At 36.5% G+C, this 15715-nt stretch overlaps 1 protein-coding gene across 5 annotated transcripts in view; it reads right to left on the reverse strand.

The window, feature by feature from the left end:
* Positions 1-4246: 4246 nt before the first annotated feature.
* The window catches only part of gbf1 (golgi brefeldin A resistant guanine nucleotide exchange factor 1), a 197086-nt gene continuing 185617 nt past the window's right edge, over positions 4247-15715 (reverse strand). For 2 of the 5 annotated variants that reach the window (XM_056470372.1, XM_056470369.1), the window contains exons 37-41: positions 12810-12911; positions 12583-12696; positions 10194-10371; positions 9930-10100; positions 4247-6153 (exon numbers count right to left, since the gene is read on the reverse strand). In XM_056470372.1, coding sequence (XP_056326347.1) covers positions 5921-6153; positions 9930-10100; positions 10194-10371; positions 12583-12696; positions 12810-12911 — 798 coding nt within the window. In that variant the 3' untranslated portion in view covers positions 4247-5920. The remainder of the gene's footprint in view (positions 6154-9929; positions 10101-10193; positions 10372-12582; positions 12697-12809; positions 12912-15715) is intronic. The other 3 variants (XM_056470374.1, XM_056470373.1, XM_056470370.1) reach the window with 2 other exon arrangements.

A 15715-nucleotide genomic window follows, 5' to 3' on the forward strand; every position in this document is an offset into this window, starting at 1 on the left:
ACTTTGAATGTGGCATGGTTGTTGGTGCCAGACGGGTTGGTCTGAGTATTTCAGAAACTGCTGATCTACTGAGATTTTCACGCACAACCATCTCTAGGGTTTACAGAGAATGGTCAGAAAAAGAAAATATCCAGTGAGCGGCAGTTCTGTGTGCGCAAATGCCTTGTTGATGCCAGAGGTCAGAGGAGAATGGCCAGAGTGGTTTAAGCTGATAGAAAGGCAACAGTAACTCAAATAACCACTCTTTACAACCGAGGTGTGCAGAAGAGCATCTCTGAACACACAACACGTCCAACCTTGAGGCAGATAGGCTACAGCAGCAGAAGACTACACCGGGTGCCACTCCTGTCCGCTAGGAAGAGGAAACTGAAAATAAAATTCACACAGGCTCACCAAAATTGGACAATAGAAGATTGGAAAAACGTTGCCTGGTCTGATGAGTCTCGAATTCTGCTGTGACATTCAGATGGTAGGGTCAGAATTTGGCCTCAACAACATGAAAGCATGGATTCATCCTGCCTTGTATCAACAGCTCAGGCTGGTGGTGGTGGTGTAATGGTGTGTGCGCCAGCGCACGCCTCCCACCAGTGCCGATATACACCCACATCGCACTGCTATTCGTGTGATATTGCTCATTTGTCCAAAAGTTCTGTCTGGTTCTTGAATCTGATTGGCTGATAGCCGTGCGACATTCTGCCAGTAACAACACTCGTACTGCCTTTTCACACTTCACCCTTGTTTATTACTCTGCCCACATACAGCAACAAGCAGAGGACACTCTACAGTTTGATAAACATTGCAGCTGTTGGACAACATAATGTACTTTTGAGGCTTTTTTAGTCGAGAATGTAGTTGTTTAGATTGCATCTGCGCAGTTAATTTATAAGGACAGTGCCTGTTTTAAATATTTATCATTTCAGAGATACAACGCGTCAGCGGCCATTAGCCTGTCATATTGAGCAAAGACCGTTAACATCCATCCACAAAATGGCGGCAGAGACCGCATAAGAGAAAACGGAAAAATAGAAAAGAAAAGAAAAAATAAAAATTCGCCCTTAGAGGAGGAAAAATACAGCGTAATTTTAAACTTTAGCTGATCATATCACTAAACAGGTGATATCCTATGTCTATCTCTCTCTTTAGCATGTTGTAGTGCTGTATTTATACAATATAACTGTAGTGTATTGAGTGTGAAATGGGAGTCACATATCGGGAATGTGTGTCGTGTTGGCAGAAAGAAAGAAGAAATGCCCACATGTGTTCAGCGCTTTTCCTTATCGCAAACACAACAGCAATCTGGTAGTGATTGCCCTGCTTTTCTATGGGATTAACTATTGTGATATCACGCTTGCAACAGAAAAATACTGTAGACTGTAATAGACTATAATACTGTAGGGAGCTATCTCTGTAGACGAATGTGATTTCATGCCGTTCAACCTTATAATCTTCAAATTTCAGCAAAATCACCAGTTTTGTCATCACTTTAGACATTACGCTAGAGCAGTGTTTCCCAACCCTGTTCCTAGAGGCACACCAACAGTACATATTTTGGATGTCTCCCTTTTCTGACCCATTAACTTCAGGTGTTGGAGTCTTCTGATGTTATGATAAGTTGATTCAGGTGTGTTTGATTAGGGAGATGTTGAAAAGGTGTACTGTTGGTGTGCCTTCAGGAACGGTTGGAAAACACTGCGCTAGAGAATCATTCAAATACTAGCTCTAAAGTGACGTTGGTGAAGTAGCAACGGTTTCTGCTGTTCTGACGTCAGCTTCAGATGTGAATGGCAGAAGAAAGTAGTTCCTAATACTAAAGGGTTTTTAGACTACATGTTTGATTTTCTTAATATGATTTTCTTAATTATGCCGTCGAACTGTTGTATAAACACAATATCACACTCGTAGCAGTGTTAGCGTAGCAGGCTCTATATCGTCACTGGTGGGACACAAAAGCATAAGACCGCAGGCCTCCCATCAGTGCTGATATACAGCCACATCGCATTGCTACTCGTGATATTGCAATATATATATGATTGTAACATTTTTGTACGTTTTGTTTAACGCAAACAATGAATGCAAAAAGAATTAGACAAAGTCAAAGTATTAGGATATTTGATCATATATTTATTACACTGTAAAAAGTACATGAACTTTTATTCATATATATACAGATTATGTTCAATGAATTACCTGTCGACTACAGAATTAGTTCCTGATGCATCTAAGAATGCAGAACAACAAAGAGAAGAAAACATCCACATGTCCACCTGCTTTGTGTTGCTGTCATCACTGATCGACGTTAAACGACTCTCTCGCTCCCTAAAGCACCTACAGCCTCAGGACTGATCCAAACAGAAAACACACACACACACTGATCTCCAGAAGCACTTGAGCTGCTCTCGGGTGGTCTTGGCTGATGGAAGCGGAGGTGTGTGTCTGAGAACTATTCGATTTCTTTTATATTAGTCAATTTTATAGCTCTTGTCTGGCTTCGACGTCTCCTGAAGCGTACATTAATTCAAAAACAACTAAAAGTGGACACTGAACTTTCAGAGGCGAGATCACCACAGTAAAGGGAAACAGTTTAAAGGGATAGTTCAAGCAAAAATGTCAATCCTGTCAATAAATACTTACCCTTATGTCAGACCAAATCCTCCGAGACTTCTGTTCATCTTCAGAAGACAAATGAAGATATTTTAGATGGAATCCTGGAGCTCTTCTTCTTCCATAGACAGCAATGATCCCATCTTGATCGAAGTCCAGACAAATATACACGTCCTATGGTTCAACCGGAATATTATCAAGCTACAAGAATACATTTGTGTGCATGTACAATAAAAATAACTTCATTCAACAGTTTCTTGTCCTCAGTGTCAGTATAGGGTGCACCCCGGATGCCCACATGCGAATTCCTCTGTTTGAAACAAAGCACAAATCTCATTTACGTGACGTGCCCTATACTGACACTAAGATGAAACTGTTCTGTGGTATTGTCAGTATAAGGTTCACTTGGGATGTCCACATGCGACTTCCTCTGAAACAAATCACAAAAAGGCATTTCCATGACGTGCCCTATACTGACACTAAGATAAAAACTGTTGATTAAAGCCATTATTTTAGTTTTATTTGCACACAACAGTATTCCCGTAGCTTGATATGACTCCGATTAAACCTCGGAAGATATGTAGTCTGTTTTGTGGACTTTAAATGTCTCACTGCTGTCTATGGAGGATGAGAGAGCTCCAGGATTTCATCTACAATATTTAAATTTGTGTTCCAAACAAGAAACAAAGCTTTCTGGGGATTGAAACTACACGAGGGCAAGTAATTTATAACAATTTTGGGTGAACTAACCCTTTAACAGAAAGGCCAGCAGAGACGCACAGTGTGTTTAGGGGAACTGATCCGTCTAGGAGAAAACTTGTAGAACGAAACCTTTATAGAGCTGTGAGACAGCACAAACCTGAGCAGCAAAACCATCTCTCTTTAAGACAAGTTAACGATAAAACAAACACCCATCAAAATAAAACAAAACCTGACATTCAGAGTTCAGCTGATTCACTTAGTCAAAAATATTAGTCAACTATCTGGAATGTTGTAGAGGTGCGCGGATTTATGAATTACACGTGTTTGGTTGTTCCAAACATGTTTGGTTGTTTGTTATTGAAAAAAAAATTGTAGTTCATCATGCCCTCACAATCATTTTGTTCCAAATATTTATAACTTCCTTCCTTCTGTGGAGTAAAAAAAGATATTTGGAGAAACGTCGTGGTCCATCCTGGAAAATAAATATTTGTTTGTGTTCTACAGAATAAAGAATGCCATGAAGGTTTGGAGTGAGATGTTGGTCAGTAAATGATCAGAGAACTTCTATTCATGGGTGAACCCTTCCTGTAGGGCAAACTTTACTCTAGTTCATCTAAAAATGACATTTTAGCCATCATTTACTCCCCCTCAAGTGGTTCTAAGCTTTTCAGTTGAACACAAAAGAAGATATAATGAAAACTGTTGGTAACTAGTAGTAAAAATGACTACAGATGTCAATTGGCTACAGAATACCAACATTATTTAAACATATAAAACAAAAAGAAACATTCGTAACACTTTATAATAACTACACACTATGAATCATTATTACGCATTAGCATCTAGTGAATTCATTATTTATTAAGCATTAACTCTACATTAATAAACGTTAGTAAGCAGTTTATAACTGCAGCTATAAATGCTGTATTTTTGGCTTATAACCACATTCATAATGTGCTTAATAATTATATTATATTATTTTTATTATTAAATTAAGTATCGCATTATTTACAAACCATTTGTATTCAAGAGTAGCCGATAGTTTTTAAGATCATTCAGAATAAGTAAATGGTTAATAAACTATTGAAATTCACGTTCACATAGGCGTATAATAATGGTTATTATGCATGTTAGTAAATGCTTTATTAACTCAACTTCATCTAGTTTTGTGACCTCATCTAAAGTGAGGACTATTCATGCTTTGTAAATCCCTTATAAATGACAATTAAAGGCTCGGTATTAAATGAACAATAATCTTTGCAATCCTATCTCAAAATAAAACTACTACTACTGTAAAAATTGTCTAAAACAACAACAATATAATAATTTAACACTATATTATGATACAGCATTTTAATGTTATTTAGCGATGTTTAAACTGTACAGTCATTTTATTTTAGATAAGGTTGCAAAGATTTATTTTGTATTTGATACAGTTTCATTTGTGTATCCTCAAATGGACAGAAATTAATAAAGTCATTTATTTTATTTTTTTTTCAGTTTAGAATTTAACTGAGCCTTTAATTTTCATTTATAAGAGATTTATAAAGCATAATTAGTCCTCACTTTAGATTAGTTCTCAAAACTGGATGAAGCTGTTAATAAAGCATTTACAAACATACAAGTTAACTATTAGTATATGCCTGAATAATAAGAATTATAAATGTTGATTTCAATAGTTTATTAATCATTAACTCATTCTGAATGATCTTAAACACACTATTCTTAAATAACTGGTTCGTAAATAATGCAATTATAATTTAGTAATGAAAAATGAATCATTATCAAACTATTACAACACAATCATCAAGCACATTATACATGTGCTTAAAAGTAAAAAATACAGCATTTATAGCTGCAGTTATAAACTGCTTACTAGCGTTTATTAATGTAGAGTTATTGCTTAACAGATAATGAATTCACTATATGCTAATGTTTAATAAATAATTCATAGTGTGTAGTTATTATAAAGGGTTACCACATTTATAAATATAAATAAGTGGAGGACGAGTAAATGATGACACCATTATCCGCTTTTGGGTGGATTGTTACTTTAATTTTCCTCTAGACCAATTTACACCAATATGATATACTTAAAGTGTAAAAGCAACAAGAATAGTCTAAATAAGTTAGGTTTTCTTCATCATACTGTACAGTCTCGTTAATCTTGAGCGGTGCTAAAAGCTTCAGCGCTAATGTACATTGTACGGTTTAATAAGCCGGACCTCTACTCATCAGCCATTCTCTGTGATCTCTGCCTGACCGGTACTAACACATTAAAATCTGCTCTGACAGCTGCGGTTAACCTACCAGAAATACATCTCGTCCCATCAATAATGAACTGTCCCTCCGGGGGTGGCACCTTCCTGATTTGAATAAATATGCTCATCTCTGGCTGAAGGACATTCCCGTCCGATCGGTCTGGGAGAAGCTTTGATGTTTGAAACGAGGAGAGGCAACCATGCATTTCAATGTCCTCTCGTACGCTCTTCTTCCAGCTCCCGCTCTTACATAATTGAATAGTGTGTGGGCTACAGTGAAATCAGATGCTTCTTCCAGCGCGATTCTCCTTTAAATGCTGCAACACTGTGGGCGGGGCAGTTGGCGGAGGGGCGGGTCAGTCTGCGGAGGGGCGGGGCAGCAGGGGCACGGGCGAGGTGGCCTCTATAAGGGCGGGGTTCAGGATGATTGGCAGGGTCATCGGGGGGACGCCCACTTGCAGAGGGGAGGCGAGGGGCTGCAGGATGAGCGGGGACTGGCTGAGAGGCGGCTGGGACTCTGGAGGACTCTTCTTGGCTGGAGTGGGTAGCGGAGGTGTTGAGGGAGGAACTGGAGATGATCTGTCTGTTCCTGCACACAGGAAGGAAAGCAGAAAAGGTTTGTTTGAAAATATAGTCGGTTCGATATAGAGTTAGAGCTACACGTTTTCTATTTTAAACCAAAAATGGTGATTCTCAGTTAACTTAGAATCCTCCGGCACTGTAAACTGTACAGCACAACACTGCTTAACAGTTTGGCTCAGATTTTAAGGTCAAGGTATAATTAACTGTATCGTCCATGAGGGAAATTTGTTTCAGGCTCAGAGGTACACCGACCGCATGACATAAGACACATACAAGATAAGAAGAAACTCATATAGTTTCCCTGATGTAGTAGTAGATGTAGTAGTAGTATCAGTGGTAGTTGTTTTAATAGGTTCAGTAGTAGTACACATTGTAGGAGTAGTAGTGGTTGTGGCTGTAGTAGCAGTAGTAATATTTGTAGCATTAGAAACTCTCTGTAGTAGTAGTAGTAGTAGGTGTAGTACTTGGGATTTATTTTTATTATTATTATTTTTATTATTATAGTGGTTGTTGTTAATGATTATTACTGTTGTCCTTTCTTGCTTGTTTGCTGTCATTATTACTATCATTATATCACTAGCATTGTTGTCACTCCTTATATATGTTACTTGCTTCATTTAGTGACTGTCATTGTTCCTTTTGTATGTACTCTGACCTGTTTACCAAGTTACCTTTACATGCACACATGCGCGCACACACACACCTGCCGGTATTTGAATGTATTGTTGTTGTTTTTTGTATTTTTGTTATTGTTTCATTTTCTTTGTATTTGCATTATCTCAAATTGTGTACCTTTTGTATATTCTAAAAAAAAATAAAAATAAAAAGAAGAAACTGATATTAATTAATAATTTAACCTCAGAGGGCATAAAAGAGTTTGAATATTATTATTCAGCAAATGGGTTATTGTGCATTAATTTGACCAAAAAGACAGTAAAAAATTAGTAATATTAAGTTTACTTTTTTTTTTTTTAACAAATGCTTTATTTTTGCAAAACGCAATTCTGTAAGCTTTATTTAAAAACTCATGCTGAAAGAGTAATAATAATTAAAGCTGCAAGCAGCGATGAAAGGGACCTCGTGTCCGGGCTCACCACTGTCCGGTGGCCTTAGGATGACAGAGCACAATGGATAATAATAATTTAAGCTGAAAAATAGGGCTGCTACAACGAATCAAGAAAATGGATAAAAATCAATTCCTAAAATAGTTAGCAAAGAATTTCATAATCAATTCGTCATGTCGCATGTTGCGGAGACGTTTGATTATTAAAAAAAGCTTTGGTTGATGGCGGAGCGGAGTGAACGCACTGCCTCTGCCTCTCTCCTGCACTGATGCCAGAGTTCGGCGCCTCATAGACAGGACAGAGCAAAAAAAACAAGCGGAGGTAAACTTTGAGGACAGATACAAGGCGAAGGCAGAGAAATCTGTGCCACCCTTGTCATCCAAGGTGTGGGAGCATTTCACACTGAATAAATAACACCAGCATGACATGGAAAATTCAAACTGAGCTTTGGCATGTTGGCTGGCACTGAGCCAAAGAAAGACATGTCATAGTATCACAATTATGCAGTGTTTTTAACCACCCAATGCTTATTTTATGTTTTAGACATGCAAATACACACAATTACTAGTAAAACAATACATTTAGAGTTTGTAAAACACATGAGAAAGTCTAACAATCCCTTCAAATATAATTTGCCGATGTGTATTATTCATATCAGATACAAGTAGTGAAAGCAAGAATAAAGTTCAGTCTATTCTTCTCCCAGCTGGCCAGCCACTTCCTTGCATGCATTTTGGAAGTAACTGATGAAATTACATGCTGAATCCTGCGTGTTCTGCTTTTATGAATGAGGCAAACGTGCGGCCGCAAGTAAACATGGCGACGCCCATCTCACGTCATAGACCACGATCAAGATCATTTATACGTCTTTCAAACAACAAAAACACTCACGTTTTTGTGAATTGGAATTTCAGGTAGTTTATGACATGATGAGCGAGTGTGTGAATATTTTGTATTAAAACGGAAAGGCATCGCCAAGGAAACATTAAGGGTGAACGTTCTAAAATAATGAGCGTCTAACAAAACTCACTCCTGGGACCAGAGAGAATTGTTTTAACTCCCCAGTGAAAGGGTTAATAACAGAAGTAAAGCAGCGGTGGTATAGTTACTTTGCATTGCAAGACTAAAGACACGTTTTGATTCACTCGCCTTTTTCTAGATCATTCATTTTTCAGTCTGCTGTCATGTATAGCTACACTGCAAAAAAACTTTTCTTATTTAGTAATATCGCCTCGTTTCCAGTCCAAAAATCTTAAATCAAAACTAGACAAGAAAAATGGCATGTGGAAAATAAGGGATGCTTAAAACTTCTGTTTGAGATTACATCTCATTAAGAATATTTTTCTTACCCCATTGACAAATAATTTTGCCTATCTTAAGCAAACAATCACTTAATTTTAAGGTGGGTTTTTTTTTTTCAGAAAACAAGACAATTTCTTATGCTATTATATGGGTCTAGTATGTATATTGGATATATGTATAATATTATTATTATTATTATTATTATTATAACAGCTCAGGGATGTTTAAAGACAACAAATTTGTGCACTTTCTAAAGATTTTAGTTCTGTTTTTGAATAAAGGGTTGGAAATGAATAATTTTCCTTTTTTTTTCTCCGGATTCATCAATTAATCGGAAAAAAAATCAATTATTAAAATAATCGTTAGTTGCAGCCCCACTCATAAATATAAAAAAACCTGACAAAGTTAGCTATTTGTGTCATTTATGCTTCTGTCAGCAAGTGGCACTTTGACCATGAATGAATATTCACATGTAGATGTCTTCAGTATAGTACTATAATCAAAAATGTGAAATTTAGGGCAGACCGGACATAGTAGGCCTGAGTTATAACAGCTTGCTTTACCATGATGAAACACTGAGACTTATCAGGCCGCCACGGATGCACCATTTGATGAAAACTCTAGATTTTTGCAATTTATTGTCACTAGAGCTTTCAGATAACACCACCCAAATTTGTTGCTGATATGATAAAAGTTGTAGAAGGAGTTTGTTACACTGTAAAACATATAATTTCCTGTTGCCAATAGGTGGCACTATGACTATAACTGGATATTGGCAAGAAAATGTCAGGACTCTTATTAAAAGCGTGGATTTTGAGGCAGATCAGACAATACATGCCTGAATTATAACAACTTCCTTTTTAGTGGCAAAACATCAAAGTTTTGAGGATGTGTGTGCCATTATTCATGTGTGGTCACTTGGTGGTCACTCCGTAAAAAGTGCATAAGAGGCACTGTCGAGTCATTTTGCCACACCCACTTCCAAAACCTATAATAAACGTAAATTTTCACCACTTCTGGTGCGTGTGCAAAGTTTTGTGAGTTTGAGCATGTTTAGACCCTCAAAAATGTGATTCATTCTACAGAAGAAGAAGAAACTGAGCAATTCCAATAGGGCCAACTAGTTTTGCAGCACTTAGCTAAGTTGGTGCGGTCAAGTCCAAATATCGTTCCACCATGACTGATGAACATTTGGTAGTGTGCTTGAGGCTGGCTATCAGCAGCTACTGTCTGGACTATGCTTCCCTGGCTGATTCCATTCAATGCAAGTCATTAGAGTAAGGTAATGACAAAAATATATAGTACAACTACAGAATTCTCAATGTGTGTATAAAGAAATATGTTTTGTACAATGTTACAATGGCATCTCCCATAGCACCCACTCCAATTCAAAGCATGTGTTTAAAAAAAAGCTTACGATCACCGTTGACACTCTGTGTCGGCATGTCTTGAGGCGATGAGGGTCTGCTGGGGATATTTGGCTCTGCAGGGGCTGCTGGCACTGGTGATGGAGCTGGCACAGTGGGAGCGGCTGGAGGAACAGCAACAGGAGACGGGACGGGCTCCACAGGAACATTACACACAGGTTCTACACCAAAAAACACAAGATCTCAGTTCACCAAATCTAAGCCTTGTGGCTTTATGCGCTTGTTAATGCTAAGGGTGTTTGAATGGGCAGTACCTGGCATGACAGCCTGTTTGAAGAGCTCCTCTTTTAGACGGGGCAGGAAACAGTCTATTCTCTCCCAGGTGATTTCCCACAAGTCTGAGTATCCTGTGCGGGAGTCTGCGCTGTGAAAGATCCCTGCTGTGTCCATCACCAGCAGCATGTTCTTCAGGGATTCAGGGATGGCCTCCAGCTGTGCCACAAAATCACACACACACAAGCTCAATCAGTACCCAAAATGAATCATGTTTTGCTGTAAATCCTTGGACTTCGGCTTACAGACATAGTAAAAATAGTATGCAAATTAGTAAGTACTATAGTCAGCCATCGGAGTAGCACATGATAGGTATAAAATTAGCCGATCTGAATGTTGCTTTTATTAAATGTTGACACATTTTGTCCCTATGTGATGTCTTTTTATTTTTAACAGGTCAGGGTTCGCATTTACTACAGGTGAGATAATGTATTTGTCAGAGTCAGCTAGTAGTTAATGAGCACTCTGACCTTGCGTGGAAGAGAAGAATTAAAAATATATGTGATTTGCCATGTTCTAGGAGCTTAGTTTGATTAAAGTTAAACCACTGAAGATGTTTTTGGTTCCTTTTCTGGACTATAAACATCTAAGGACTAATGCGGTTTATGGAGGGTCAGAGAGCTCTCAGATTTCATCAAAAATATCTTAATTTGTGTTCATGAGGGGTAATTAATAACAGAATAATTTTTTTTGGGTTAACTAATCCTTTAATGTGCACGATCACACCGGTGTGATAAGCCTTGGCTGGTCCCTGAAGCGTACGATCTCTCCAGTGTGACTGGAAAATTCAAAATTCAACAAATTCCAATTCAAAATCAACTGCTAAAATTCAAATCTGACAGCGAGCGCTGAGGCACAGAAAGAGCTTGTAAATCACAATAATATGTGATGTGTCATAACAAGGCCCACACGGAATCTGCACGCGCAGAATTCCACAGATTTGTAGCCCATCATTGAGTCTATTTATTTACTTGTGTAAATGTGTGTACATTTATATTTATTCAGTTTTTTAATTAATTACAGTAATATTATTGACTAATATGAAAATATTTATGATTTATTTACAGTACAGTTTGTAAAGTAATATTTTCTGTCTTTTAGTAGATATATTACATGAGAGACTTGCTTTGTTTACCAAACAAAGTGGATCTAACTGGATTTGCATTGTAAACATTGAATACAAGTTCAAATCGTATTACTTTTATTTCATAAATTAAGATTTTAGTTATGATACTCCCAAAATCATTCTGCATAAATCTGCAAATTCTGCGCAGAAATAGCAAAAAATGCCCGCAGATTCTGTCTGGCCCTAGTCATAACTAACAGCAAAACATACCATTTAAGGTTTGTAAAATACAAGTGGATGTCTATGGAGACGGCAGTAATAATTATTTCTCAATATAACTGACCGATGTGCTTTGTTCACGTAAGATTCACACTGTTGATAATATTTTATTATATTTTCTCAATTCCTCTCCCAGCTTACCTTCATGTATTTCAGCAGAAAATTATGCTTAAACATAACGTTAATCCAGCACCTCGGATCTCTTCAGCGGTTGTTGCTAGAAGGAATACAGCTACAATCGGAAGTTAACGTTAAATATTAATATTATTTATTAAATTACACATTAATTATATTTTATTAAGCTCTACCCCTACATAAACCCTTAACCCAACCCTTTCTCTTATGTAAAAATATTATTTGTTGTACAGTGTAAAAGAAATTATGCTATATTGACGCAAGTATCCTCAGCTGTATCCCATCTAGAAATCACTGTGCTGCAGGAAAGAGTGAAGTCTTGATGGGATACAGCTGAGGATACTCATGTCAATATAGGATAATCTAATAAAAATGAAATTTTATTAGATTATGATCAACTGATGTATCCTCAGCTGTATCCCATCTAGCTAATAAAACACAATTAATGCATAATTTAATAAATAATATAAATACTTGTTAACTTCCGATCGCAGCTGTATCCCTTCTAGCAACAATGGTGGTGTCCATTACCCGTCATATAACAAACATTAAGCTGTATCATTAAACTGTTTAAAAGACAACATATTTATTCTATCACATATTTGAGAATAGGAGTATCAGAAATTTCACAATATAATAAGAACATTTGTCAATATTTACAGAAAAAGAGCAAAAAAATAAATAAAAATATGATGTATACATCACTGGGGCTGGAGGGTCACATGATAAACTTGACACATGGAACTTTATAGATTCTAAGTAACGATGACAAAAAAAACTCATGCAGGAGGCTCAGCTGGGGTATTTAAAACTCGTGCGTGAAAGGGTTAACACTTTTTTTATCAGAGTAATGCTATAATTTATACAATCTGTGCTTTGAAGACTCTCACCAGAAGGTCGCTGGATCCAGCGTGCATGTACTTGTCCATGAAGTCCAGAATGGTGAGCCAGAGGGCAGCAAACGTGGGCAGAGAGAGCAGAGGAGAAAGATGCTGCAGGAACACCTGAGGTGGCCAACAACATTCATCAACAAACCAAGTAATCAACAAAACCAAAGAAACTCCAGTTAAATATATTAATATTAGTCAGCCTAAAAAAAAAAAAAGTAATCCCAGACCTTGGAAAGCAGTGTGCAGGCCCTCATCCTGGTCTCCTCCATGCCGCCCACATCAGCTGGACTGATATTTTCCAGGAGTTTGGTCAGCAGAGGAAACATGACCTAAAGAGAGACAGATAACACAATCAAAACTTTAGCATTGAACTCAAAGAGAAATGTACTACCTTTTTATTATGTTGGGGATGAAAACATTCACTAGACTAAACTGCTGTGAAAATGTGACAGATAGATATTTGATGTTTTGCATAAATCAATTAAGCAACCTCAGTGCTGATCAAATCTACTAAACGTTTTGTTTAATCTGGGGTTTTGACTCTTTAATTGCCAAGTGTTTATGTCACTGATTTGGGGAAAACGAACACAAACTGACTTATTTTCAATATAAAAGGTAGGGGTGTCAAAATTAACTGTTTCTTCAGTGCAGTGCGGTACAGACGTGGGCAGTTCGCTATGAGTTCAGTAATAGATCCTAACTGTTTATTATGTAATGACATCATTTATCTCATATGTCATAGTAGAATACTATGGCGAGTAGGGCTGTGCAATTTGGGGAAAATATCAAACTTTTTTTTTTTTTGACATTGAGATTTCGATTTGATATTTAATCTTGTAGTCAAGCTTCAGCTCAATCTATATTGTAGCTTCTTACTGCTAAAATGCAGTGAGTGTTAGTTAAAAAAGGTACTTAAAGATATTATATTAGCCAACATCTCTGAAATTGTACTTTGCTGTTGCTTGCTACTAGATTGAGTGTCACTGGCAGTACTTGTTAGAAATGTGAACCTAGGAGGTGGTCTCACGGTTTGATTTGGTTACGATAATCATGCCATCAGTTTGGTTCAATTTGATATCTCAGTGCATTGAAGATGCTTTCCATACAAAGTTTTATATTTTCTGTACAGCACAGCAATTCTTGTATTAAAATGTATAATTATATTTATATATTATTTGTAATACAATTTTGTCCTTTAATAAAGCAGTCAGATGTATAAACTGTACCTTTAAAATCTCAAGTACATGCACAGAAAAACATGAGCATTTATAGCAAATAAACTAGAGGTGGTGAAAGAGGGGATTTTATTATTCCTCTCAAAAAAAGTAAATTTAGTCAGTTGGTATTTTCAGTGAAAGCTGCTAGAGAATGAAACTCCATCCCACCAACAATTAGAAGATCACTTATTTTTTGTTCTTTTCAGTCTCTTGTTAAAATTGGTTAGTGACAAATCAGCATTGTCAGCATTAGTACTGTATTCTTGACACTTTTTGTCCTCTTATGCTGCCATCAGTTTGTTGTTCTTTACTTTTTAATTGAATTTTATGTTATTATTCTGTGCTTCTATTTAAGGTGTGACTTAACATTCTATAAGGGGTCTACAGATAAAAAAAATAGCCATTCTTGGCTAATTCTGGCACATTTTACAGTAATGTTTATTAATGTGCATTGACCCTGTAAACAAATAAACTAAAAAAAAACAAAAAAAAATAAATATAAATATCCCGCTCGCTTTCTGAGCCTTGTCTAGCGAGTTCTTTCTTACACCGCGCATTAGAGCCAATCGCAGCCCTTTCTGTTGAGGTCATGACCAATCATAGGCATTTAACAACTTGCTCGACAATGCTCAAAAAGCAAGCGGGATAATATTTACATTTGTTTATTTGCTATAAATGCTCATGTTGTTCTGTGCATGTACTTGAGTTTTTTTTTTTTTTGATGTATTCATTGTGTTTTCTTTGAGCAAATAAAATTAAAGGTACAGCTCTTATATCCTACTGCTTGTATACATATAAAACGTATTTAAAAATTCTACATTTTCATACAAGAATTGTTGTGCTGTGAAGTAAAAATTGTGTGTGAAAAGCATCGTCAATGCACCGAGATATCGAATTGAACCGAATCAATGGCATGATAATCGTAACCGAACTGAACTGAACCATGAGACCAGTGGTAGGTTCACATCCCCAATAAAAGGTAATTGTGGACTGTTTTTTTTTACCTTTTATTAGATTAGTAACAACACTGGCTTTGATGCATTGTTAGTTTTTGTGCAGCATTATAAAATGTTCTCCCTCATTTACTGGCTGTGTTTCCCCCATTGACTTTTATTATAATGACATTTTTTCAATGCGAAGACATAACACCATATAATCATAGATTCTTGATTGTTGGTGGTTTTCCTGTTGGGAAGCGGTCAAATTTGTAATTTTGACTGTCAATCATCAGTTGGCACTATTAACTCTTAAGATACGCAAAAAAAAACCTTAGTTTCTGCCTTTTACATGAGTTATATGAAGCATGCACTACACTTGTCTCACGGTTCTGTTCGGTTATGATTATCATGCCATCAATTGGGTTCAATTCGATATCTCGGTGCATCACGATGCATTGACGATGCTTTCAATACATAAGATTTTTTTCTTTACAACACAAGATTTTTTTAAATTAAAATCTATAAATATATTATTATTTATATATTATTTGTAATACAAATTTGTCTTTTAATACACGCAGTCAGATGTATAAACTGTACCTTTAATTTTACCTGCTAAAAGAAAACACTCTTTTTGAATGTTTTAAACAAAACTAAAATACATGCAAAGAAGACAACATGAGCATTTATAGCAAATAAACTAATGTATATATTATCCCGTTTGCTTTTTGAGCGATGTTGAGCGAGTTCTTACACTCTTATGATTGGTCATTGTCTTCACCCGCTCAACAGAAATCGCTGTAATTGGCTTTTTAAACCATTAGCGCTGTTCACTGATGAATAGGCCCACACAGAATCTGCGCGTACAGAATTCCACAGATTTTCTGCAGAATTTCAAATTTTCTGCAGATTTTTAGCCCATCATTAATTTTGTTTATTTACTTGAGTAAATGTGTGTAAATCTATATTTATTCAGTT

The sequence above is a fragment of the Danio aesculapii genome, chromosome 13 (genome assembly GCF_903798145.1).
Source record: "Danio aesculapii chromosome 13, fDanAes4.1, whole genome shotgun sequence".
NCBI lineage: Eukaryota > Metazoa > Chordata > Actinopteri > Cypriniformes > Danionidae > Danio > Danio aesculapii.